The sequence below is a fragment of the Artemia franciscana genome, chromosome 18, assembly GCF_032884065.1.
Source record: "Artemia franciscana chromosome 18, ASM3288406v1, whole genome shotgun sequence".
In the NCBI taxonomy this organism is placed as follows: Eukaryota; Metazoa; Arthropoda; class Branchiopoda; order Anostraca; family Artemiidae; genus Artemia; species Artemia franciscana.
The window spans coordinates 26061145-26089108 of NC_088880.1; the positions used below are offsets into that span (position 1 = coordinate 26061145).

General features: G+C 35.7%; 1 protein-coding gene across 1 annotated transcript; it reads left to right on the plus strand.

Annotated features, from left to right (window-relative positions):
- The first annotated feature begins 2201 nt into the window (after positions 1–2201).
- Positions 2202–27715, plus strand: LOC136038450 (homeobox protein unplugged-like). The gene is made up of 4 exons (XM_065721522.1): positions 2202–2347; positions 12288–12449; positions 23835–24073; positions 27295–27715. The coding sequence occupies exons 1-4, from the start codon at positions 2206–2208 to the stop codon at positions 27649–27651; spliced, it is 900 nt and encodes a 299-aa protein (XP_065577594.1). The 5' UTR covers positions 2202–2205; the 3' UTR covers positions 27652–27715.
- Positions 27716–27964: the final 249 nt, after the last annotated feature.

The window sequence follows — 27964 nt, forward strand, 5'->3', positions numbered from 1 at the left end:
ATTTAATCATGAAAAAGAGGGGTATAAAATCCCTACACAATCTCATTACCTGAGGCAAATGGACGACTACGCAATGAAAACCGTATAGATGCATGTACCTTGCTCAAGCTGTCAAACGACCATCACCACACAGACCAGTGGCACTAACATAAAAAGGCAGTCTATAAGTGGCTGCAATTCCTGAAAAAAAAATTGGGAGGGGGGGAATGTGTTTTTCAAAATCTAAGGAAGGGAAATTTTGTTGCTATTTGCACTTTTATCCACGAAAGTACCCAAAAATAGCATAAGTTTCAATGAAAACACCCAAAAAAGATATTCTTAAATCTAGGGGTGTACAATACCCCTCCTTATAATCCATCCCAATTGACGCCATTGCAGTTTATGCACGAAACTTAGGGTATCGCTATAAACCTTGAAAGCTGTGACAATAAACAAGAGAAAGCCAAAAATATTGGTGGAATAAGAACGAACGAAAAAGAAAGTTCAGAACTTAAAGTAAGTAGTTAAAAAACAGCGAATATCAGTGGCGAACTAAAAAAAATAAATATGGGATCCCTGAGCCAACCATTGGAAAAATTTAAAATTCCTGAGAAAAAAATAGCATTTTAAGGCATTACTTTAAGTTTATTTTAGCTCTTTGAATGCAAGTTCTGAGTAGAGAATAAGGAATGAATGATAAAACCGAGCAAAATAAATAAGAATTGAAAACAGAACGTATTTTTTTCTTGAGGGGAGACTACAGCCCCTTGAAATCGCGAAAATCGTGATTTTATGGGATTGTATGTACCTTGTAGCAGGACGCTGAATTTCCAAGCGTGAAGTGACCGTTCTTTAAGGTCTTCGGTACGGTTTTATGATACAAATGAACAGATTGTAAGAATAATCTGCTAACCTAAATTTTATCTGTCTTTTGTGAATTGAATAACCAGCCCTAGTATTAAGCTAGAAACGTAATATCTTTGTAAAATAATCTTGGGACCATGTTATAGGCTATGAGTTATAAATACTACAAAAATCGATACCAAAGAGGAGAAAATGGGTCCATTTGCGGGGAAAGGAAGCGTTAGCCCTTCTAATGCAAGCCCCATAAGATAGTCGATTTGCAAGGACCAAAGGCTTAAAGCCCCCCACCCAAAAATGTGACCACAATTCATCCAAGAAAAATTCTGATATTCTGCCCCAGCTGAGAAAGTACGCTTTCACAAAAGCCAAGGGTTGGGAACTAAAACTAAGAGAGGCTTGAGCTGCTAAGTGAAGCCAGGCATCCCAGCTTACGACAGTCAGACCGTAATAGAAACAAGAAAAAATCACAAAGCAGACTTTGGGTGGTCAACATCCCGCGAAAGCATTTGGGCTACGGTCTATGGACTTTTTGACTAGAAGCTATAGAAATGACACTTTAACTTTTTTGGCACTTGCCTCAGGGCCTATGAGGTCGTATTATCCTGGAAGCATATTTATTGAACCCTTCTACTATTTTGAACAAAAGAGCTGTCTCAAAATTTTATTCAATTTACTTGTTGGGTAGGGGGATAATAGAAGAACATGGAAAGGGGACAGTTTGCCCTCTTATCTCTCTTGACTCTTAAAGTGGACACTAGAACTTTCAATTTCCAATCAAATGAGCCCACCCCGAAGCTTCTACCACCATAACTTCTATGAGAAGTAGCTCTGGACAAAATATTTATATTTATGAAAGTAAGCGCATGCGGGTAGGGGTTTCTACATACAGCCTCTAAGATATTGTAGATATTAAAATATTTCCTTAGTCCCACACGGCACTTAAATGGTCAGCTGGTTTATAAGGGTCTTAGTTTCTGCATGAACAAAAAAAAAATGGAATAAAGAGCTGATTAGAATGACCAAATCGCCTTTTTTCACCAGCTTAAAAAATCAACTTCAATATTAACAATAAAACAAGGATTAGCGCCATTAAGCGGTCTTGAACATCAAATGTGGTAATATCTTCTCAATTGTCACGATCGGACTACCTCTAAATTGCTTTACAATGACTTCATTTTACCTCCAAATATTTCATAGCTAATAATTCAGCCATAAAGAATTGTAAAAATAAATTCAACTGAAATCAGCCAATAGGAAGCGTTAGAACTGGAGGAATCGCTCTAAGGCGACACAAGTCAACCACTCACAAAAGAGTATTTTTTGGTAGCTAAAAAGACATTCAAGCATTTTTCAGTAGTGAAAATGACCACAAACGTAAACGTTTCGACAAAGGATGGTTTCCATTTCTTTGAAAACCCTTCTGTACATCCGATGGATTTATTATATGGAAGCTACATGACAATGTTATTGAATAGATCAAACGGTTATCCTATAATACAACGAGGTATGGAAATTTATGCCTTGTCAGGATCTCTTATTGTTTAGTTAGAGTTGATCTCCTGAATAATTCAAAATATTTTGTAGGAATAATAATTAGTCTAAGAATCTATTGCATCGAACTTATGTAGATCACCTTCAGGAAACAAGAGATTATAGACATCCAGCCGAATAATTATTTGGCAAAAAGCAGGGGCGAAAAGAGAATTAATGCTTTGGGGGTTACCGATAAGAGTTTAGCTTCCCCATTGGTATTTCCGCCCGTCCAAACCTGAAGTTTGTGCAATTTTTTATCTTCTGGGGACAAGTGCCCCTAAAACTACCATGTGGATCAGCTACTGCCGAGAACTCAATTCACACAATGAACACAGTATTTTGTGACTCATATATTTAAAGTTATTCGCGTTGTTTCAAAAATTTAATTTGAATAAAAACAAGTTTTTTTCAAGAATGTAAAGAGTATTAAATTTAACAGAAATTACTCCGTATATCAGGCGGCCTGCCTCCACAATAGCCCCGTGCCTTTGGACTAGAGTTTTGTATTGCCATGTTGATTGCATTTCTGCGTACAATTAAATAAAAAAAATAGTTGATTTTAGCTGAAAGTAAGGAGCAGCATTAAGACTTAAATCGAACAGAAATTATTTCGTATATGAAAGGGGTTGTCCCCTCCTCAACGCCCCGCTCTTTACGCTAAAGTTTGACTCTTTCTAACAACTCTACTTTTTAAAACAATAAAAAACATTAGTGGTAAGAGCGAGGCGTTGAGGAGGGGACGACCCCTTTCATATACGGAATAATTTCTATTCGTGTTAAGTTTTAATGTCGCTCCTTACTTTCAGTTTAAAAAAACTTCTTTTTTAATTGATTTCTGAACGCTTTTGAATTAATGCATGCTTTGATTTTTTGGCTCACCGCACATGAATAATTGAAATGATATTTGCATATTAATTTTTTTTGGCTAAATGACTTTATTATAGTTTTGATCGGATGATTTTAATAAAAAAAAGGGGTGGGGGACTAGGCTTAACTGCCCTCCAATTTTCGGTTACTTAAAAAGTCAACAGAAATTTTTTATTTTTTTACGCAGGTTTTTATTAGTAATAAATACCCTTAATTACGAATTAACTTGCGTAACGAACTTCTATATTCGTATATTTTATTACGTATATAAGGGGGTTCGCCCCCTCGTCAATATCTCGCTCTTTATACTAAAGCTTGAATTTTGTCCCAATTTTTTAAGAATGACCCCTGAATCACAAAGGCCGTAGAAAAAAATAGTTGAAATTACTAAAAATACTTCAGCGTAGAGAGCGAGGTATTGAGGAGGAGACGAACCCCCTTATATAAGAAATATTTTCTATTCGTTTTAAAAGTTTAATGCTGTTCCTTACTTCCACTTGAAAAAAAAACTTTTCTTTTATTTGTTTTCTCATTGTTTTTTTAAATAATGCTAGAAAATCCTGCGCCCCCTTCATGGAAATTCATTTGCCTCGTTATAAATTCCTCCATGGGAAGGCTCTCCCACGTAACCCCTCCCTGCGAAAACAATGGTCAAAGTTTGTACCTTGCAGCCCCTCCCCCGGGGACCGTGGAGGATTAAGTCGTCCCCAAAGAGACAGTTATTAGGGTTTTTGACTAGGCTGAACAAAATGGCTATCTTCAAATCTTGATCCAGTGACTTTGGGAAAAAATAGCTTGGGAGGGGGCCCAGGTGCCCTCCAATGTTTTTGGTCACTAAAAAAGGGCACTAGAACTTTTAATTTCCGTTAGGATGAACCATCGCACAACATTCTAGGACCATTAGGTCGATACGATCACCCCTGGAAAAAAAAATTAAACATGCATCCGTGATATGTCTTCTGGCAAAAAAAAATACAAAATTCCACATTTTGTAGATAGGAGCTTGAAACTTCTGCAATAGGATCCTCTGATATACTAAATCTGATGGTGTGATTTTCGCTAAGATTCTATGACTTTTAAGGGGTTTCCTCCCTATTTTCTAAAATAAGGCAAATTTTCTCAGGCTTCTAACTTTTGATGGGCTATGTTAAACTTGTCAAAAATTATTTATTTAAAATCAGCATAAAAATACATTTTTTTTGTTGTAACTATTGGCACCAAAATTCTGTTTTTTAGAGTTTCGGTTACTATTGAGCATGGTCACTCCTTAGGCTATTACAGGTCGTTACCACGAACTATTTGATGACAGCGTATCTAATAGTCTTTTTAAACATTTCAACCGAAAATTGTAATCTTTTAAAACGCAAAATTTAAAAAGCCAGTTCTTTTCTTGTATATGCTGCCATCAAAACTTTTTAAAAGTTTCTATCGCTAGTATCAATAGTCGCTCCTTACTTACAGTTTGTTACCATGAACTGCTTAACAGGGGCGCAGCTGGGGGGAAGGGGCTCTTTTGGAATTTTGGTTGCCTTAGGGGTCTTTATTTAGCTTGTATGTCTGCATTTGTCGGGACACTGGACGATTTTGTCAAAACTCAAAATCTCAGCTTTGCCCATGCTGCTTCATATATCTTGGTAGTTTAAATGGGTATTATTAAATACCCATATATATCCATATACCCATATACCATATATGAATACCCATATACCTTGGTACTATTAAAAAATGAAAACAAAAATGCAAGTAGTTTTTGAAAGTTTTGAATGAAGTAGAGAAAATACTTCAATATACTGCACACTTTATTGAAAGCATACAGACTTTGTGTTTCAATTTTTGATTTCTCAAGTCTTTGATAAGAAAAAAGTAGAACTTCGGGAAGCTTGCTAGAACGAGCCAATCTAAAATTAAATAGAAATATCTTAACCATGGTTATCACAACTTCTTATGATGTTTGTGTAGTTTGCCAAATTATCCCTTGTTTGCAAACTTAGGCCCTCCCCCTAGCTTGATTCGAGGTACGTCCTTAAATACAGCAAACAAGCCTATTCAAACGGTCATAGTTGTAATCTAGTTTTCAGAATTAAGCGCTTAATTTAGTTTCTTTTTTGCCTAACTGAATCGTTCAAAAAGTGTGCTAAAAACACGAACTAAATAATAATATGGACGTAATTGTCTGATGACTTAATGTAGACAAAACTGAACTGAATGAACTGAATCAGCCTAACTGAATCGTTCAAAAAGTGTGCTAAAAACACGAACTAAATAATAATATGGACGTAATTGTCTGATGACTTAATGTAGACAAAACTGAACTGAATGAACTGAATCAGCCTAACTGAATCGTTCAAAAAGTGTGCTAAAAACACGAACTAAATAATAATATGGACGTAATTGTCTGATGACTTAATGTAGACAAAACTGAACTGAATGAACTGAATCAGCCTAACTGAATCATTCAAAAAGTGTGCTAAAAACACGAACTAAATAATAATATGGACGTAATTGTCTGATGACTTAATGTAGACAAAACTGAACTGAATGAACTGAATCAGCCTAACTGAATCGTTCAAAAAGTGTGCTAAAAACACGAACTAAATAATAATATGGACGTAATTGTCTGATGACTTAATGTAGACAAAACTGAACTGAATGAACTGAATCAGCCTAACTGAATCGTTCAAAAAGTGTGCTAAAAACACGAACTAAATAATAATATGGACGTAATTGTCTGATGACTTAATGTAGACAAAACTGAACTGAATGAACTGAATCAGCCTAACTGAATCGTTCAAAAAGTGTGCTAAAAACACGAACTAAATAATAATATGGACGTAATTGTCTGATGACTTAATGTAGACAAAACTGAACTGAATGAACTGAATCAGCCTAACTGAATCGTTCAAAAAGTGTGCTAAAAACACGAACTAAATAATAATATGGACGTAATTGTCTGATGACTTAATGTAGACAAATATCTGAATAGGAAGGAGGGAATGTAGAAATATATCTGAATAGGAAGGAGGGATATAATAGTGGTAATTCGCATTGTATGCTTCCAAAAATAGCAATTTACCTTGTTTCCAGTAAAACGTCAATCTATGGCGACAAGCAAATCATTTTATCACAGATTCTATACCTTGAATGATATTCTCATTCATGTTTTCTAAAGCTGTACAAGAAGCTTTCATATGAAGGTTAAAATCTAATAAGTTTGTACTTCTTTAGTAACAAGATATTAGGACTAAGAATTTTTTAGTCCCAACTTTTTAAAGTCTAAAACTTTATTGTAGAATAGATAACTTATTGGTGAGGTTTGGTATTATTTTATCTGTTTCTTTTGCTTAAATAGAGGTCATGCGTTTGTCCTGGAACAAGTGGATATTCTATGTTTGGCAGTACATTTGAGCAAGTAAAAATGAGAATACAAAAATAGAGAAATTTAGCTTAAATCACGCCAAGATAGTTTGCGTCCGAATAAAAATAGAAGCGCTCTGTACTTTCTACAGCAATTACATAAAAAAAAAACTAGTTTTTTTTAACTGAAAGTAAGGAGCGCCATTAAAACTTAAAACGAACATAAATTACTCCGCACATGAAACGGGTTGTCCCCTCCGCAATCCCTCGCTCTTTACGCTAAAGCTTTTAATTGTTTTAAAAATTAGAATTGTGGCAAAGAGTCAAACTTTAGCGTAAAGAGCGAGGGATTGCGGAGGGGACAACCCATTTCATATACGGAGTAATTTCTGTTCGTTTTAAGTTTTAATGTCGCTCCTTACTTTCAGTTAAAAAAACTAGTTTTTTTATGTAATTTCTGAAAGTTTTTGAATTAATGCATGTTTGATTTTGGCTCTCTACACATAAAATATTAAAATAGAAATTTGCATATTAATTGCTTTTTTGGCTAAATGGCTTTCTCTTAGTTTTGATCGGACGATTTTGAGAAATAAGTGGTGGGGAAGGAGGCCTAGTTGCCCTGCAATTTTTCGGTTACATAAAAAGGCAACTATAAATTTTAATTTTTAACGAATGTTTTTATTAGTAAAAAATATACATAACTTAAGAATTAACTTACGTAACAAACTTTTATATTCTTAAATTTTATAATGTATATGAGGGGGTTTGTACCCTCGTTAATACTTCGTTATTTACACTGAATCGTAAGTTTTGTCCCAATTCTTTAAGAATGACCCCTGAATCAGAAAGGCCGTAGAATAGATAGTTGAAATTACTAAAAAATAATATAGCATAAAGAGCGAGGCATCTATCTCCTCCTGAATACCTCGCTCTTTATGCTAAAGTATTTTTAGAACCCCTCATATTGGTAATAATCTCTGTTCGTTTTAAGTTTCAATGCTATTCCTTACTTTCAACTGAAAAAAACTTTTCCATGTTTATTTTTTCATTGTTTTTTTTATAGTAATTTTAGAAAATCCTGTGCCCTTATCATTGAATTTCTGTTCCACCATGACATATTTCTCCAATGAAGGATCCTCCCACATAGCCCCCTCCCCTCAACCCCGCCCCCAAAAACAAAAACAAAATCCCCTGAAAACGTCTGTACACTTCCCAATAACCATTATTATATGTAAACACTCGTCGAAGTTTGTAACTTGCAGCCCCTCCCCCAGGGACTGTGGGGGAGTAAGTCATTCCCAAAGACATAATTATTATGGTTTTTGTCTATGCGGAACAAAATGGCTATCTCAAAGTTTGATCCGTTGACTTTAGAGAAAACACGAGCGTGGGAGGGGGCCTAGGTGCCCTTCAATTTTTAGGTCACTTAAAAATGGCACTAGAACTTTTCATTTCCGTTAGAATGAGCCCTCTTGCGAGATTCTAGGACCACTTGGTCGATACGATGACCCCTGGAAAAAAAAACAAACAAATAAACACGCACCCGTTATTTGTCTTCTGGCAAAAAATACGAAATTCCACATTTTAGTAGATAAGAGCTTGAAATTTTTGCTATGGGGGTTCTCTGATACGCCGAATGCGATGGTGTGATTTTCGTTAGGATTCTATGACTTTTAGGGGGTATTTCCCCCTATTTTCCAAAGTAAAGCAAATTTTCTCAGGCTCGTAACTTTTGATGACAAAGACTAAATTTGATGAAACTTATATATTTAAAATCAGCATGAAAATCCGATTCTTTTGATATATATTTTAGCATCAAAATTCCGTTTTTTGGAGTTTCGTTTACTATTGAGCCGGGTCGCTCCTTACTACAGTTCGTTACCACGAACTGTTTGATACTTTCTTACAGACTGTCTCTTCAGAACTAAAATCCCAACACTGAAATATTCCAAATTAACCATTCATGTATTTTTTTTCATTTTCATGCTATTTTGATTACTAAAAAATAAAAGCGCGAAATTGTTAAGTATTCGAAAAATAGCTAATAATCACTAGGTAATGAAATCCCTAGAAATGATGATATATCACTAGAAATGGCAGCCTTGAATAGAATTATTTTAAAATATAGAATTATTTTTGAATGAGCAGTTACTTTGGTTTTATCCACAAACACATATGCACTAACTCTTTAAAGGGCAGGGCAATATCGAAAAAACATGGTTAAAATCTCCTAAAGTCAAAGGCCCAAGTGGCCGTGGTTTCACATGATGGGATTTCCAGACATACCAAAAATTCAAGGGCAGTTTTTTTTTTAACCTCCGATTGACTATAAAGGAAAGGCAGGTGAATAGAAAAAAAAATTAATCTTATTAACAAGATTAGTTTACCATTAAGGCTACTTATAGATATAATCACTTATTCGATTGAGGCATTTGACAAATCTGTGAACAAGCTTCATAATACACTCGTCACTGAAATACTGTCAGCAAGGATTTGAAAATTAGAAAGCATGATTTTCGAACATCTAAAGCACGGTAATTTACACCAAACTCAAACAGCATCAACGGTAATTTACACGATAAAAAACGGTAATTTACATCAAACTGAGAATTTGAAATTCTCTCAGAATGGGTCTGTCATCTTTGAACCAAGACCAGACTATGTCTACCAGCTGTGCCGAGAGTTGTGCTTCAATTTGGAAGCGCTGCTCTTGAAGCCATTTCTTTTATTCAGAGAAAAAATGGAAGCCACTCGATGCTAAGTCAGGAGTCAAGGCCATATCCAAGGGTGGTTAGAGGGTTCAAATCTCCCCCCCCCCAAAAAAAAAATGTTTGTAAGACTAAAAAAAACGTAGTAATAATGAATATAAACACATTTTTGATACTTTGAATGCTTTTTTAAAATAATCACATTGATGCTTTTTTAAAGTTTTTTGTTTGGTTAGAGACACCTTTATGGTGCCTTTAAAAAAAAATTGTTACCCCCCCCCTGAAAAAATCCTGAATATATCCCTGTCGTGAGTACTTGGTAGGGAACATTTTTCATTTAAATTGCTCAAGGAGTCGCTGAGTTACGCGAGCACTGTCAGTACTAGTATTGTCACTGACCAGGACGCTGCCAGAACTCTGTATGCTTCCTCTTCTGTTTTAAGTAGCTGTTCGTAGGCGCTTCCAATTTGTGTTGCCTAAGAAATAGCCCGAGCTCCACCCCTTTCTGAAATAATTGGTTTTGCCATAGCGTCACTACCACTTGTCAAAATCGAATTGTTTGTGGCACTATGATCAACGTTTGAATGGATATAAAGCTTCAAGTTTTCTCAAGCCTTCGAATTTGGCTTCTAGAAAAATAAATATTCAATTTTACAAGACGAATCCGAAAAGGGAGGGCTACACCTATATCTTATTAATTCAATGGGCTAAACAACCATAATTGCCGACAAGGGTAGAAACGCCAAATACAATAATTGAACGCTTGATATTTTAGTTTTGTCTATATCTGAAAAAGCTTTATCTACATCTAAAATAATCACTCCTGCTCTCAGTGGTACCACCACTCGCCACAAACTAGATTTTTGCTTCAAAAGTTACCACTAAGTTATCACCTTTTCCTACTTCATTTGGGAACGATGTAATTTTCGTACAGCCTCAAATGGATGGCTGAAAAGTATGATTTTTAATAATGTATTATCTTTCTTCCATAAAATGTGGCCTAACAATTTAATTCTTCTGTCATTTTAGCCCTTAAAGGTGGGATTGAACAACATTTGTCTAAGAGCTTATTGTTTGATACGCAGTCAACCAAAAGAGTACTTGAAATTGTCCTTAAACAATTCTTCTGGAGAACACTTAACATGCCCACCTTAAATTTTTTAAACGCCCGAGTTTCAAAGCCACACGGAACCACTGGCATCACCGTGGGGTTCAATACTCTAATTTTAGATTGAAAACTTATCTTCCTAACTTTTTTCAACTTCGAAAAAACATTTTGCACGTTCAGTAGGTTTCTTTTTACTGAAGCTATCAAATTAGTCAATTTTTTCGTTACCCAGCATTGCCCATTCGCATTTAGTCTGGATCGTTCAGGGTCGTTAAAATTGTATAGACAGATAAAGGGTAGTTGGGGGGAGGAGGTATTTTGGAAGGTTGGGTTAAGTAGAGAGGATTTGAAGGCTTATTTGGATTGGAGGGGAAATGGATTTTTGATTGGGGAGAAAAGAAAGTATCAAGGGAGAAAAGGGGAGAAGGTAGAATCTATTGCTTGTCCTATGTGCGGATCTCAGGATGAAAGTTTAATACATTTTGTGTGTGAATGTGTCGAATTGAATGATTGGAGGCGTGAGATGTATGGTAAAGAAAAATTGAATGAGATATGGATGGTAGATAGAATGAAAGATACAAATTTCCTGAGTATTAAAAGGATAGCAAGGTTTGTCAGGATTGCAGCGGTGCATCGGGAGCGTTTTCTTTAAATAGTTTTAATTTAATGTAGTTAATTTGTTGTTTGTTTGTTATGTATTTTTCCTATGGCCCACGGGCTTTTTCTGGAATAAATTATATAAATTATTATAATTATTTACTTCTAAGTTAACCGACATAGTCTTGCTAGTATCGATTTTCCAACCCATTACCTCACACTGGGCTCTTGGAATCTCCAAAAATTCATTAATTTTGCTAAAAACAAAAATTCATCTAGGACCCTCAAATGCTGCAACTACTGCAAGTATAACCCACTAACTAAAGTACCAACTAGACTGAGGCCAATGTAGCAGCGCATGCTCCTCCTCCACTCAAATTGTCGAAATATGCTAAGTCTAGGAGAGTTCTACCTCTCCATTTGATTACAAAAAATTCTCCTTCATACAATACAAACAAAGCAGCAGGGATGTGTACATGATTTTTATTCGTTGGGAGAAAGGAGGAGTCAAACCCTTTCTAGGGAGACTTAACAACAGAAAACGTCATTCATCTAATTTTTTTGGTTCGGGAGGGGGGTCTTCCTTAGCTTACAAAAATTCTACTCCCGGATACGTTGGGTAGGATTGATCTTTTCTTCATTTTAATTTTTTTTGAAACAAATTCTTGTAATCATTCTCTAGGACATCATACAAATAATATCATGTGTCTAACGAATTGTTGCGTAATACTAACAACCAAATGATCTTTTAGAGCAAGACTCAATCATAGGCCGGTTGCCTGGGACAAAAGAAGGAGAAAGAAAACAAGTTTCAGAAAAGAATAGAAACAAGAGTGATAAAAAGAGCGAGGGATACAGAAAAATGGGGAGTTTTTAGGAGTGGCCTAGGCTTTTACGGAAGAATTGATTCCGAAGGGGAGAATTTTCAGGGAGGTTCAGAAAGTTAAGAGAGAATAAAAATTCTTGGAAGTGCTAGAAACTATGGAGCAGATCTTAAAATCGGACCTTACCTTGGCTAATAGGCAAGAACTGATTTCTCAGAGGAAAATTGCCGGGGAGAGACAGAAAAAGTGAGAGGGAATAAGCAATTATCGAAGAGTACCAGAAACTATGGAGCAGATCATAAAATCAGGAACACTAGGCCTAGAGAAGCTAATCCTCTGACTACGAGTTAGGCCTCTCCAAGCTAAGTGTCAGTGGAAGGGAATCCATGAATCACATATCCATTAATTATTTTTTCTTTCAGTAGGTCTATTTTAAATAATGTCTTCTTATAGGCGAGAGCGCAAAATTCGACCATCTTTGGGCAAACCAGACGATGGCTCATCACCCTTTACAGCCTTTATATTCGCCTTTGATACCACAGTCCTTACCAATACAAAAAACATTAGTACCAGATAGCGAAGGACAGTCTTCTCCCAGTCTAAATTCAGCGGACGGTAAGTTCAAGGCTTTCTAATGTGCAATAATCGGTTTGCAATATTTCACAAATTTATTCTTACTTTTGTGATCACTCGGTTTTACATCTTTCTGGATTGTATCCTGTTTTAAAAAGAAAAAATTTAAAGGCTCTCAAGTCATCTTATTTTCGTTTCCTCCGTTTTTTGTTGTACTTTCCTCCCTGGTACAAGAACAGTGATATGGTAACAAATTTCGGGGCTCCAGATTTATTAAATAAACCTAAAGTGCTACACCAGAAACTATCCGACTCGATACATTTTACTATTAACCCTTTTCATGATCTTCTAAAATGTTTTCTACAACAATTTAATGTGTTATCAGAAGTTTTTTTTCTGTATGTTTGTTTTTATACTCCGCTGTTTTCAAGTGGGTCACAAATAAATTATTATTATTGTTAATACCGAATTCTTTGAAGATTGTAGTCTATACATCAGATGGACTAATGGCTATTATTTTTTTTTTCTTCTCAATGGTGATTATCTGTTTTAAATTTTTAGAGAGATTAAACTTTTATTACCATCCAAGACGTTGTAAATATGCATTTTGTCCCCCTTTGCTGATCCTTTCTGTGAAGTGTGATAAAAACTTTTTGATAGTCGCTTTCGAGATTTTTACTTTTTTTACTTTTCAGAGCAATCAAATATTTTTTTACGGTACTTATTAATTATTCAGAACACACTCAAGTTCTTTATCTGAATGTAAGATCTGGGAAAACCGGTTTCATAGCCACAAAGACAGGGGATGGGTGACAGAATGCGTTGGACTTAAATAATTTCGGCTATATATTTGCTGCACAATAGGGTGGAGGTAAAGTATAGCGGATCTGCATACAAACTGTGTTAGCTACAATTATTCTACATATTATGAAGAAGAATTGTTTTCTAATTTTGCTCTGTCCAAATACCCCCCCCCCTTAATGGGCAAACTTATAGCCCAAATTACATAAATCCAATCCATCCTGTCACCCGCCACTTGTCTTTGTGGCTATGAAACCTGTTTTCTCAGATCTTACATTGAGATCGAGAACTTGAATATGTTCCGCATAATTAACAAGTACCTTCTAACAAGTTTTACCTTCAAAGAGGAGATAAACACGCAGTATTTCACCTCTGTAGTTCTTTTCTATGAATAGTGATAAACTTCTATCTTATATAAGCCTAAGCTTAAAAGGGGACATGACCAAACCTTATCAACGGGGGGGGGGAGGTAACGGGTGTACTGGGCTTGCACCCCTCTCATTCCCCAAACTGTTTTTCCAACTCGTAAAGTTACTCCAAAATGGAGGGAAAAAAGACTACGTTTAAGAAACAAAAAAAATATTTCTGCTGTTCATAAACTGGTCTTGAATGTGCAGGTAATAAGACGATACTCCCCCCTCCTGTAAAAACTCTTTTGGTGACCATCTTCCCCTTGGACAAACATCTTGAATAAGGCCCAAGGATAAGGGTCACTTTTTTGCAACCCATATTAGAGAATAAGTCTTTTGAATTTTTCGTTTTATTCCGGGCTTTTAACCTTCATCTTTTTCATTCTTCTTTGTTTTTATACTGCATTCTATCGATCATTCTATTCTGCTTCTCAAAGCTTTTGTTTTTTTCGTCTTTCTTTTCGTACTGAAGTCAGATTAAATTAAGTGTATCATAGTACTGGAACTTATACCCTTTTGATTGTCCAAAAACAATATTCTTCTTGTTAGAGAGCAACAGTTTTATTCAAATGGCAATCATCTGATATTTCATATATAAAAAATACTATTATATGTAAGCTAGCTGAAACTTGAATACTTCAGTCGGCGTGTCAAAACTTCGTCGGCAAGTGCCTGATATGAAAGATCATATGGCTGATTGTGTCTTCAAAAATGGTTGCCACCTTTGGCATTATAATATCAAACAGTTCGTGGTAACGAACTGTAGTAAGGAGCGACCCCGCTCAATAGTAATCAAAACTCCAAAAAAAAGGAATTTTGATACCAATAGTTACATCAAAAGCATCGTGTTTTAATGCTGATTTTAAATATATAAGTTTCATCAAGTTTAGTTTTACCCATCAAAAGTTACGAGTCTGAGAAAATTTGCCTTATTTTAGAAAATAGGGGAGAAAACCCCTTAAAAGTGATAGAATCTTAGCGAAAATCACACCATCACATTCAGCGTATCAGAGAACCCTACACTAGAAGTTTCAAGCTCCTATCTACGAAAATGTGGTCAGATAACGGATCCATGTTTATTTGTTGTTTTTTTTTCCCAGGGGTCACGTATCGAACCAGTGGTCCTAAAATGTCGTGAGAGGGCCAATTTTTACGGAAATCAAAAGTTATAATGCCCTTTTTAAGTGACCAAAAAATTGGAGGGCACCTTGGCCCCCTCTAAAGCTCATTTTTTTCCCAAAATCACCAGATCAAAATTCAGAGACAGCCATTTTATTCAGCATAGTCGGAAAACCTTATAACTATGTCTTTGGGGACGACTCACTCCCCACAGTCCCCGTGGGAGATGCTGCAATTTACAAACTTTGACCAGTGTTTACATATAGTAATGGTTGTTGGGAAGTCTATAGACGTTTTCAGGGGGATTTTTTTGGTTTGGGGGATGGGGAGAGAGGTTTATGTGGGGGGAACTTTCCATGGAGGAATATGTCATGGGGGAAGAAAATTTCCATGAAGGGGGCGTAGGATTTTCTAGTATTTAAAAAAAATGAAAAAATAAATATGAAAAAGTTTTTTCAACTGAAAATAAGGAGCAGTATTAAAACTTAAAACGAACAGAAATTATTACGCACATGAGGGGTTCATCTCCTCCTAATACCTCACTCTTTACGCAAAAGTATTTTTAGTAATTTCGACTATTCATTCTACGGCCTTTGTGATTCAGGGCCATTCTTAAGGAATTGGGACAAAATTTAAGATTTAATGTAAAGAGTGAGGTATTGACGAGAGGGTGAACCCCGTCAAACACGTTGTAGAATCATACGGATATAGAAGTTCGTTACGTAAGTTAATTCGTAAGTAACGTACATTTTTACTATTAAAAACCTTTCGTAAAAAATTAAAAGTTCTAGTTGCCTTTTTAATTAACCAAAACTTGGAGGGTAGCTAGGCCTCCTCCCCCGCTCTTTTCTTCAAAATCGTCCGATAAAAACTATGAGAAAGCCATTTAGCAAAAAAAAAAATTAATATGCAAATTTCGTTTCAATTATTCATGTGCGGAGAGCCAAAATCAAAACATGCAAAATTTCAAAATCGTTCAGAAAATAAATAAAAAAACAAGTTTTTAAACTGAAAGTAAGGAGCGAGATGATAGGTTTTCATACTCCGAAAAAGTTTGAAAGCATCAGAGAAGCGAATGGTAAATGGAGGTGCCAAACATGCATTAATTCAAAAACGTTCAGAAAATAAATATATAAAAAAAACAAGTTTTTTTAACTGAAAGTAAGGCGCGACATTAAAACTTAAAACGAACAGAAATTACTCCCTATATGAAAGGGGATGTTCCCTCCTCAACGCCCCGCTCTTTATGCTAATGTTTTTTACCGTTTTAAAAAGTACAGTTGAGAGTAAGAGTCAAACTTTAGCGTACAGAGCGGGGCGTTGAGGAGGGAACAGCCCCTGTCATATACGGAGTAATTTCTGTTCGTTGTTTTTTATTTAATCTGAAAATAAAGACTGCAGTTTCATGTTATACTCTCTTCTCGCCTTCTGAGGTTTCTTTACTTTTGTATTGAGAACTATTTTACACTTTTTCGCAACAAGGTGTTACGCAGAACAGGTACCGATCTTCTGACTTGCCTTCGTCCGGGAGTGCAATTCGGAGTTGGGGGCAAATCATCCGATGCTTCCGTGTTTTTCCCTCAGATTTCTCTAGGTACCCATTTAGAGGCGGGAATAAACAAAGCCTCCCCAAACGGGAGCGATGTGCACGTAGTGCTCAATGTGCTCAGGAACTCGTTATGTTTACATCTAGACCCGTGGTTCCCAATCAATCTTGGTCCATGCCTTACCAAGAAACTCCTACAATCCTGGTGTCCCCCTTGTGATATTTAAATTGTCTTATTCAGAATTCTACGTGTATTTAACTGAAGGAAGCTTAAAAGGCCCTTAACTGGGTATCTTATGAAAAATATTGCCTGAATACAACACCTTTTATACAATGTATAACGTCATTATGATACTATCCTATGTTTTTTGCTCTTTAAATGTATTTGAATGTGACGTCTTTCATATGAAAAATGTTGTGTTTTTTTTTCAAAACTAAGGCTCTGTAGTATAGTCAGACGAAGGATGCACATCCTGCCCATGACCCACCAAAATATTGCCATGACCCACCGGTTGGGCCTGCGCCCCACACTAGGAATCACAGATTTAGACTATTTTTTCTTTTCGAAAAATAAGCTCCCGATGTGCACCGGAGCTCGTTATGTTTCAATTTAGACTCTTTCTTCTTCCTAATTTCAAAAAACCACTTTAGCTCAAGAAATTGCATTGATAGTAAGCTCAGAAAATTTCTTAAGGAAAATAGTTTTTTTCTGCTGTTTTACCATTGTCCTGCTTCCTTAACTACAACCTCCTTTTGGGTGTTCCTTTTTTATCAAATAGAGCTTGAATGTACTATATCAGGCGGTTCAAGAACCTCTATAATTCATTCATTCCACAGGCGCAGGAGGCACTCCCCCTATGCTGAAATAATTTCACAGAGTTAACCTTCCCTAAAATGTTTCTCTGGGTGCCGGTGCTGCTGGCAAGTTAATTTTTTAGGTAGTATAGAATCATTGACAAGCTGTTTGATCATCTACTGTCTAAGTTTTCGTATTTAACAAAAAACAGCTAATTCCAACCGAATAATAGCATTTCATTCCTGTTCAGTTAATCGATCATGTAGATCATAGTAAAAAGGGTGCATCAACGCCCTCTTTTGTTCATTTACTGAAAATCGTTTATATAATCTTTGAATCAGTAGCAAAACACACTATGAAACTATGGCATAATTGATAGGGCAGTTGGAACGTTGTCACGCTATTAGATCTTCTATCTTTTTGACACTTGGTAATTTTAAGATAAAAAAAAAATTGGACAGCTACTGAAATTTCAGAGGTGCTTTTAGATAATGGGCAAAAAATCAAACGGAAATTAATCCAAAACCAAGTACTAAAAAAACAGAAAAAATGTGGCAAACGCCATATACGATGTTTTTTCTCGTTTGGCACTCATCATTGTTTTAACGAATTATCATTATAATCAATCAGAAACCCAAAGAACTATATCAGGTATGCACGCAGCAGGAGGGGGAGGAGCAAAGGTGTAAAATATGCAGATGATGAGAATGAGCTTCCACCCTGGTGTTTTCAACAGCTGGATGGAAAAATTTTCAGCCAGATTACGAAACCTTATACCATTTTATGTTTTCAGTAAAGCGCTAGTTTTGCATAATTTCACAATTATTAATTATCAGAATCTAGTTTGTTTGAGCTAGATTTGTGTCTGTTGGATAGACTACGAATTAATAGTTTTTGCTTACTTTGAGTTTTAATTTTGCTGTTAACTTCCACCAGAAAAACTTTTTTCTTTTGTCTTAATCAGAAACAATAATGGCATGTAACAGTAGACGGCACATTTTCGTACAATTACCTGAAAATGTTCATTTTCAGGATCTAATTTTTTTTTTTGTATATATTAATCTAATAAAAAACTTGGCCCTATTCGGTTTAAATTTTAGGTACCTTGCCTGTTTGAATGGGACTTTAAAGCAGAAACTAGGTCCACTTAAAAGCAGAAACTAGGTTTGCAGAAACTAGGTTAAAAGCAGCTTAAAAGCAGAAACTAGGTTAGCAGAAGCAGCATCCACTTTAAAGCAGAAGCTAGGTATGAAAAAACGAAACTTTGGTGGAACACCTTCCGATATTTTCTTGTGGCACAAACTATAAAACTTCTCTTCAGGTCACATACTGTAAGCTTTGAAACAATTACAAGCAAAAACAATAGTTTTGACCCCTGGACAGTGATACGCAGCTATTGAAAATATTACATCTTATTCATCAATTTGGCCAGAAGTCCATAATTTCGATAAAAACTGCAGAATTTAGGCCTATGCCCTTTCACGGAACAAACCGAAATCGGTTTTACAGAGAAAAAAGGGACAAAACCAGTTTTGTTCCCCGAAACAACAACAAGGATCAGATTTCCCCAGGTACAAGACAAAGAAAATAACCAATTAATTTATCACTGATCACTTTCACCCCCGAAACACCATACAAAAACATGATACAAAGGAAAACGAATTGAAACAATCAATTAAAACTTGGTAATGAAAAAATAAGCGTAAGAAAGTATTTTTGTAAATTTTAGAATATTATTTACAACGGGTTATTTACCTTTTGGCTAATTTTGGTCCTGTTTCCTTCTTTCCCAAAATGTATCTATTTTAAATTTGACTATTCAAAGTACGAATCGGATTTGTCCACTGTTTTAATTCCATTGAGTGAACGTTCTTCTGTTGGACTGTTTATGTTCGTCTATTGGATTGGACTATCGAATGTTCGACAACCAAACGATAAACAAAACATTCGACAGATATGTTGACGATTTTTCGTTTGAAGAACGATTTTCAACGTTTATCGCTCGAATGAACAATGCTTTTCGTGTTCGTTCGTTCAAAAAAAACAATGTTTACGTTCGTCGTTTGACGAACGACAAAAAAGACAAACAAAATATTGGTCTATTGGATTGAATTGTTTTAGCAAGTGGATTGCTAAAACAGTCAATTATCAAGAAAAATCTGTACTTCCGCGAAAGAAAAATATTTTCATTGACAACCTAAAAGGAGAAATCGAGACAGTCAACGATAAAACCATGTGCTGAATTTAATTTTGTCTCGGCTGACAAAATACAACTAAAGCTTAACTCTTTGTTTATAGCAAAGAAAAATATTAAAAGAAATAAAAAAAATATTAATAAAATATAATGCAAAGAAATAAAAGAAAAGACAAAATAAAATTAAAGAAATAAAATATTTAAGAAATATTAAAAGAAATCCTGAAAAAATAGAAGAAAATTATTAGGCCAATACTGAAACAAAAAACTGGCAATTATTTCAAACTGATATTCACAATCCAACTTGGGGCCCTAATTAAAATAAATAAAACCTTAGAACTTACGTTATAATAACAAATATTTGCAACTTATAATGTAAAAAAATTTTCATGTAGGTATTGTTCCAAACATAATTTGTCTTTCCAATATGCAGTGGATAATCAAATACGGTGAATTGCACATCTATGCATTTGTGAATGCTTGTTTTACGATGTAAGCTTTTTATGTTTTATTTATTTCAATATTATGTATTGAGAATGAACAGTGAATAGCCGGCCCATAGCCTCTACTGAAGTTTCAAATAGTTTGTCTCAACGACTGTAAGTGAGGAGCGACTACGAGGCCACGAGGCCAACCTACGAGGCTGACAACCTACGAGGGCCAGGGCTTCCTTCCGTCGGGATTACCGTGGTTTTACGTAATGACTGGGGGCACATTTGGGATATGACGCAATCTCACACTTGGGACGTAATGGCAATCCACACGTGGAAGCTACGTAATGACGGTGCACACGTTTTGTGCGCCGCCATTACGCAACACCCACGTGTCGACAGTTTGTCCCAATTCTCTAAGAACCACTCCTAAAACACAAGGACCGTTTAATTAGAACAATAAGATGCTTTTTCAAAAGCACTAAAAAAATTACCAGGAAGAGCACGGTATTGAGGACGGAGCATAAGAGGATGTATTGAGACACATCCTCTATATACCTCTATACGTAATACGTCTACACCCCTATATAACTCTATACATAATAATTTATGTCTGTTTTAAGTTTTAATGTCACTCCTTACTTTCAATTGAATAAACAATTGAAAAAACTTAAATTTTGAAAAAAATTCAAATAATTAAATTTTATTTAATTTATTATAAGGGACTAACCCTGTAGGTTTCTGTTGATAGAAAGTTGTTTAAATTTTTTAAACCTTTAAAAAAAATGTTAATAAGAAATTTTTAGGATCATCTTCATGATATTCTCATTTACCTCTTTTACCTTTAATTTTTGGGTAATTTTAATTTATCTTGTTTTTTTTCACTTCATCACGCAACATTGTAGAAGAATCAACCGTCCTGGCTGAGTGGTTGGCCCGCTGGCGTGGGAATTATGTGTCCAAGGGACACGGGTTCAATCCCAGTTGTGACCAGCTATTTAGTTTGGGACGGGGGTCAGTGGCGTGACTCTGTAAGCTCAGCCAGAGTCAACCCAGCTCTAAATGGGTACCTTGAAAAATCTGGGGAAGGTAAGCAGGAAGGGTGTCTGAAAGCACAGGATGGTTCACCCCAAACCCCCCATTGCACTTCCTGGCTGAAGGGCCATGAAACGGAGATCAGCACCGCCGGTTTGGACCTTAAGGGTCTAGTGCCGTCTTACTTACTTTACTTTTACTCATGCTATTGCAGAAGAATATAAGCATTTGTTTTTCTATTTTGGTCTGATCCTAGTGATTCCATGTCTATTTCATTCTAGGAAGTTTTTTTTTACTTGTTCCAGAGACATGTCATAATGCTTCAAGTAATGTAGGCGATGATAGTTTTACCTATTTACTAATCTTCTCAAATTTTACCGAAATAAACTTCAAATTATTAATTGATTAACTTACCTACAAAGCATCGTTCTAGAAAGGCCGATTGGGCAATAATAATCAAATAATAATCAATTCTTATGGAATAATAATCGATTGGGCAAAAATTAGGCAATAATATTTATCCCTTTTATTACTTATTATGTAATAAAACTTAATGCTGGTTTTTTTACTTATGATTTTGTTGCTTATTTTTATTTATATGAATAAAAAAATTATCACTATTAATTATTTTTTACATATTCCCACTAGCCTATATTTGTTCAACAGCCCTATTGAACATAACGGTTGTACCACCCTATTGGCTGTTGTATTGCTCGAAGACCAGATGCAGGTACAGTGGGTGTCGGGCCTGTTTGTAAATTAAGTAGAAAAAACAGTTTTTTTTTCTACTGAAAGTAAGGAGCAACATTAAACCTTAAATCAAACAAAAAATTATTCCGTATATGAAGAGACCCGCCCCTTCTTCAATGCCCGTCTCTTCACGCCAAAGTTTTTTAAGTACTTATGTAAAAAAGGTTATGATTCTAATAACACGGCCCTTGTGTTTCAGGAATCGTTCTTAAAGAGTTGGGACAAAGGGTTGAACTTTAGTGTAATGAGCAGGCACTAAGGAGGGGGCAGTCCCCTCATATATGTATTGATTTCTGTTCCTTTTACGGTTTAATGTTGCTCCTTGCTTTCAGTAGAAAAACTTGTTGTTTTTTTTTGTTTGATTTCTGATCGTTTTTCAAATAATCCGGGGAAATCCAACCCCCATCCGTTGAAAATCCCCCCTAAGAAAAATTCCTCCATAGCTCCCATGTAAAATCCCCCTCGGGAAATAAATCCTAGACAATTCCATCCTTACTATGATCCCCCCACAAAATTTCTCGTTTTCGATTCCGCCTGAAAAATACTCCTTAGGTTACTTTCATTTGAAGAAAGACTTGTTTTTTTTATTTTGTTTCTGATCGTTTTTCAGGCTATTGTGAAATCTCCCCTTTGTGGAAAAATATCCCCCGGACAATTCCCTTAGAGCATCTCCCTATGTAAAACGGGGTCGCCAACAGTAAGACAAATTAATCTTATTTCCTATATGAATTTTGGCAAATTCCCTCGAGTTAAATTTTCTCTGGATAGTTCACCGCCGGAAACTTCCATCCCGATGGAAATTATCTCCGTAGAAAATTTATCCCCAGAAAATCTCCTTCCCACTCAAAAATGTCAGTATACTTTCCGATGACGAATACTATATGTAAATAATGGGCAAATTTTATAAGTTGCGGCCTTTCCTCTGGGGGCTCTAGGGGGTATTGTTATCCCCCAAAACATAGTTATCGGACCTTAAAACTATATTAAACCAAATGGTCATCTCAAAATTTTGATCAGACGACTTTTGGGAGAACAAAACGTGACGTGAGGGGGGGTTAGTTGCCGTCCAATTCCTTTGGTTAATTAAAAGAGCCCTAAAGCTTTAATTCATATTCAAATTAGTGCTCTCCCAAGATTATAGAAGTCGTGTTCTGATTCGATCACCCCCTGGGAAGAAAAGAAACAAAACAAAGAAACACGCATCCGTGATCTTTCTTCTGGCAAAAAAATACCGAATTCCACATTTTTGCAGATAGGAGATAGAAACCACTACAGTAGAGTTTTCTGATACGCTGAATCTGATGGTGCTATTTTCATTATTATTCTAATACTTTTAGGAGGCGTTTCTCCCTTTTTTCGAAAATCAAGCAAATTTTCTCAGGCTCTTGCCCTGGGAATGGTTATTCGCCTAGTTGCCTATAGCTCTTCAGTTGACAAGCTGCTGGCTAAGTATTTGTTGTTATCTTTTGCAGATTACATCCAGGGAAGTGAATTTTAGGCGGGTAAGGGATGCTCGATGGTACTCTTGGTTTAGTGCAATAACGTGCCAAGTCCTAGGTGCTCTTGAGTCCCCATCCTCTTAGAGCCCTCATTCCTCCCTCGTCTAGGAACAGTGTTTCCATTCCAGTTTAGGAAGTTCCTCTAAAATGAGGAGTTTTGAGATCTTATGGGGGCAAACTCTTTCATTTAGGGATTCCAGGGGTTTCTAGACACAATACTCTTTCCCAGGTTCTTTCCAAGGCTCACCCCTTGGAAGAAAAAACAAAAACAATGAAACACACATCCGTGATGTTTCTTCTGGCAAAAAATACCAAATTCCATATTTTTAAAGATGGGAGCTCGAAAATTCTACAGTATGATTCTCTCAAACACTGAATCTGACAGTGCAATTTTCAATAGGATTCCTTGAATCTTAGTGGTTGTCTCACTCCTTTTCAAAAATCAGCCAAATTATATGAGCTCGTAAATTTTGATTAATAACTTTAAACTTAGTTAATTTTAAATATTTCAAATTAGGATAAAAAGATAATTCTTTTGATGTATCTATTGTTATCAAAGCTCTGTTTTTTAGAGTTCTGGTTACTATTAGGCACAGTCGCTCCTTACTTACAGTACGTTACCGCGAACTTTTTAATAATAAAAGTTTGTTTCCTATTACAATTCAATGTGGCAACAAAGTAGGGAATTTATGCAGCAAAATAATTTTAATAATTATATAACAACCAAAAGAAAAATCGTAGAAAATCCCGATTTGCAGGTATGGATAGACCTAATATGGGGCCAGATGGCAAAACCTCTTCATTTTAATGTCCTTGGTCGTTTAACAATTATTTTACTTATTGCAGAGACAGACCACGATGCATCAAGTGATGTTGATGGTGACATTAATGGAACTGAAAAGCTACATCACGAAGATGGAAAAACCGAATATAAAGCCGACGGAGAGTCAAAATCCCGACGAAGAAGAACGGCATTTACAAGTGAGCAGCTCATTGAGCTCGAAAAGGAGTTTCATGCGAAGAAATACCTGAGCCTTACAGAAAGATCGCAAATAGCGTCTGAGCTACAGCTAACTGAAGTACAGGTATGTTCTAATGGTACTTGTTAATTAAACAAAACACATTCAAGAATTTTGCTTAGCTTAGATCTCAGAATACCGTTGTCATAGCTATACAGACAAGTGACGGGTGATAGAATTCATTGTACTTTTATAATTTGGGCTATATATCCGTTCATTAAGGGGGGGGGGGTTGGTTAGGTCGGTTTAGGTTAGGTCCTCTAACCTATATCGGGTTAGGTTTGATGCGTTTCAGTAATTATTGTTGGTATCTACAATAGCAATGAATTTGTTGCCATGCATCTTTTTTATTGCAATATCAGAATTGAAAAGAAATATTTGTATCCATAAGCATGTGCATTAATTTCCACGTTCTTCTGTGGAAAAAACCGAGTTTTTTTAAAGGTATATTTGTTTTTGACATAAAAAAATTAGTCTTAGCGTGAGTCTTAGTTAGTCTTAGCTCCTACCTTCTCATATATCTACTGATGGGTAACTTTATACTTAATGGATTCCAACAGTCAGAATCAAAACAAAAGTAGAATTCTTTTTACGCATTGATTCTTGTATTTATCTGTTTTTTACTTTTGTCTCTTTTTATTTATACATATTTTTATCAGTTAGCATAGTAACAGCGAACTTGTTTATTTCTTATAAATCAGTAAAAAAAAAACATATATAATGCTTTGTGAGAAAATTTTGGAAATATGACGACTTTTCTCTTCGGGGGAGTGAAAAGGTGGCTAATACTTCGCAAATTTGCTCATATTTTCTCGCCCTCTCCCTTGCTGAAAAAAGAAGAGAGGGCAATAAAAAACATGAACGAGCCTAGAGCTACTAAAGGAATAGAAACAACGATTTAAAAAAAAACTTTTATTTATGTTGCGGAAGTTCATTCAAAAATCTCACTTACCTACCCTTTATATATATATATATATATATATATATATATATATATATATATATATATATATATATATATATATATATATATATATATATATATATATATATATATATATATATATATATATATATTGTAGTTTGTGGTGGGATCAATCAAATTTGTCGACTGCCTTGACACGTTTACCTATCAAAGTTGATTGTGGAAGAAATACTAAAGGGCCAGTAACCGAATACATCGTCAGGATCCCCCCCCCCCTACACACAAACATACACAAGCGCAACACCTCTGAGTCCAGCTAAGATTCGGCTGAAGTTGTCTATATTTTAATATTTAATGCCTATTTTTGATTAAAAAGCTACAGTAATATATCATTCTAAGGATATTGATGTATTTTTTATTTCAAATACTGACACCCTTCTGGAAAACATGCATGATCAAACGATGTTCATCACTTAATTCGCGCTGCTCCGTGTTCTTTGATCTTTGAAGAAAAACAATTAATATCAAAATGAGTTGACGCATACAAAAAAAAGCTTTAATTCTCATTCCCTTTAGATAGGTATTAAGTAAAAAAAAAACAAGTTTTTTTAACTGCAAGTATGGAGCGACATTAAAACTTAAAACGAACAGAAATTATTCCGTACATGAAAGGGGTTGTCCCTCCTCAAACCCCGCTGTTTACGCTAAAGTTTGACTCTTTGTCACAGCTCTACTTTTTAAAACAATAAAAAATATTTAAAACAATACCCCCTTATATGCGTAACGTTTTGTGTTCGTTTTAAGTTTTAATGCTTCTCGTTACTTCCAGTTGAAAAAAATTATTTATTTTCTCATTGTTTTTTTTTAATACTAGAAAATCCAGCACCCCCTTCATGAAAATTCTCTTCTCTCATGATAAATTCCTCCATGAAAAGATCCTCCCACGTAACCCCCTCCCTCGACCTATATCCCCACACCAACGCGAAAAAATCCCCCTGAAAATGTCTGTACACTTCATAATAGCCATTACTATATGTAAACAATGGTCAAAATTTGTAACTTGCAGCCCCTCCCCTGGGGACTGTGGGGGATTAAGTCGTCCCCAAAGACATATTTATTAGGTTTTCAACTAAGCTGAACAGAATGGCTATCTCAAAATTTTGATCCGGTGACTTTGGTGCCTAGGTGCCCTCCAAATTTTTTGGTCACTTAAAAGGGAACTAGAACTTTTAATTTTCGTTAGAATGAGGGCTCTCACGACATTCTAGGACCACTGGGTCAATACAATCACCCCTGAAAAAAACAAATAAAAAAAACAAACAAATGCGTATCCGTGATCTGTCTTCTGGCAAAAAAAAGCACCAAATTCCACATTTTTGTAGATAGGAGCTTAAAACTTCTACAGTAGAATTCTCTGATATTCTAAATCTGATGGTGTGATTTTCGTTAAGATTCTATAACTTTTAGGGGGTGTTTCCCCCTATTTTCTAAAAATAAGGCAAATTTTATCAGGCTCGTAACTTTTGATTGGTAAAACTAAACTTGACCAAACTTATATATTTAAAATCTGCATAAAAATTCGATTCTTTTTTATGTTATTATTGGTATCAGAATTCTATTTTTTAGAGTTTCGGTTACTATTGAACCGGGTCGCTCCTTACTACAGTTCGTTACCACGAACCGTTTGATAATCATCTTCACTATTATCCGAGAAAGCGCACACTTTCCGAAACCTAGTGTGCATGTCAGGACGGCATGTTGACCAGACAGTTCCGTTATGCTTAGTACGGTTCCCGCCATGCTTGACAAAGTTTTGACAGTGCATGGCACAGTTTTAGCCAAGCTTGGCACGCGCCACGCTATGTCCGTGATTTTTGAAAATGGGTACCCCCTCGCTATTAGCAGTTATCTTTTTCACAGCACTAATGCGATAATGCTAATTAGAAGAAAATGCAACTAACCTAAAGGCTGCATATATCTAGGCATCTTAGCGATTCATGTTTTCGAGAATATTTGACGCTCAAAAAAGAGACTCCGCTTGAACAAACTTGGAGGGGATGGGGTTGTGGGCAAACTGTATTACCAGAAATAATTCTATTTGTGCTGGAGCGCTTATCGAATATCCGATCACGGTTCCCTGAATACCAGGTAAGGAACCTGACATGTGCATATTCACGGGAGATGAGGGCAAAGAAAATAGTTCGCATAGTTATATTTTTTTTTCTTATTTTCTTATTTCATGAAAAACTCTGCCCACTTGTATGGTTGAGTCACTACACTCAGAGCTGTAAAATTTCCTAGGAAACAACTTCATCGATTTTTTTCACTTATTACCGTTGCTAATAAGCAATCTTTGTTTTAGGTTAAAATATGGTTTCAAAACAGAAGAGCGAAGTGGAAGAGAGTGAAGGCAAGCGTCGTGGCGGGTGGATTGAAGCAAGGTCAGCCAAGTTCCTCCAGCATAGAATCAAAAGCCTCAAAAATTGTCGTACCTATCCCTGTTCATGTTAACCGTTTTGCTGTCCGGAGTCAGCACCAGCAGCTGGAAAAATCTGGCTTCAAACAACCTGTAAATAATCTCCTTCCTCTTCAACAGGCTATGGGCGGAGCAAACTTTATTCATGCTGGTGGATTAAGCTCCTTCCAGAGTGTTAAGTCAGGTCAATGTGGGATCCTACCGCCTCAGAGCTTTTATCGAAATGGAATTAAATTTCCATAAAGGTTTATTATGTTTGCGTTTAATTTTCTTTTATGGAGTTTTGGTAATAAACGATAGACCAGTAGCGTTATTTGAATTATTTTTGAAGCGCATGACTGACTAAACTTGCTTAAGAGCCACATTATATTGGCTATGTCAGTGACAGAGCCAACGGCTCTGACTCTGTCATTGACAGAGCCGCATTAGATATTTGTTCCACAAAGCGACATCAGAGTTCAGATGTTTGAGAGCCTAGCTGATATTAAGGCCCAAACTGCATGGTTGTCTGTATCATATACATGAAGAAAAAGTTGAAAAACAATCTTTATACGCT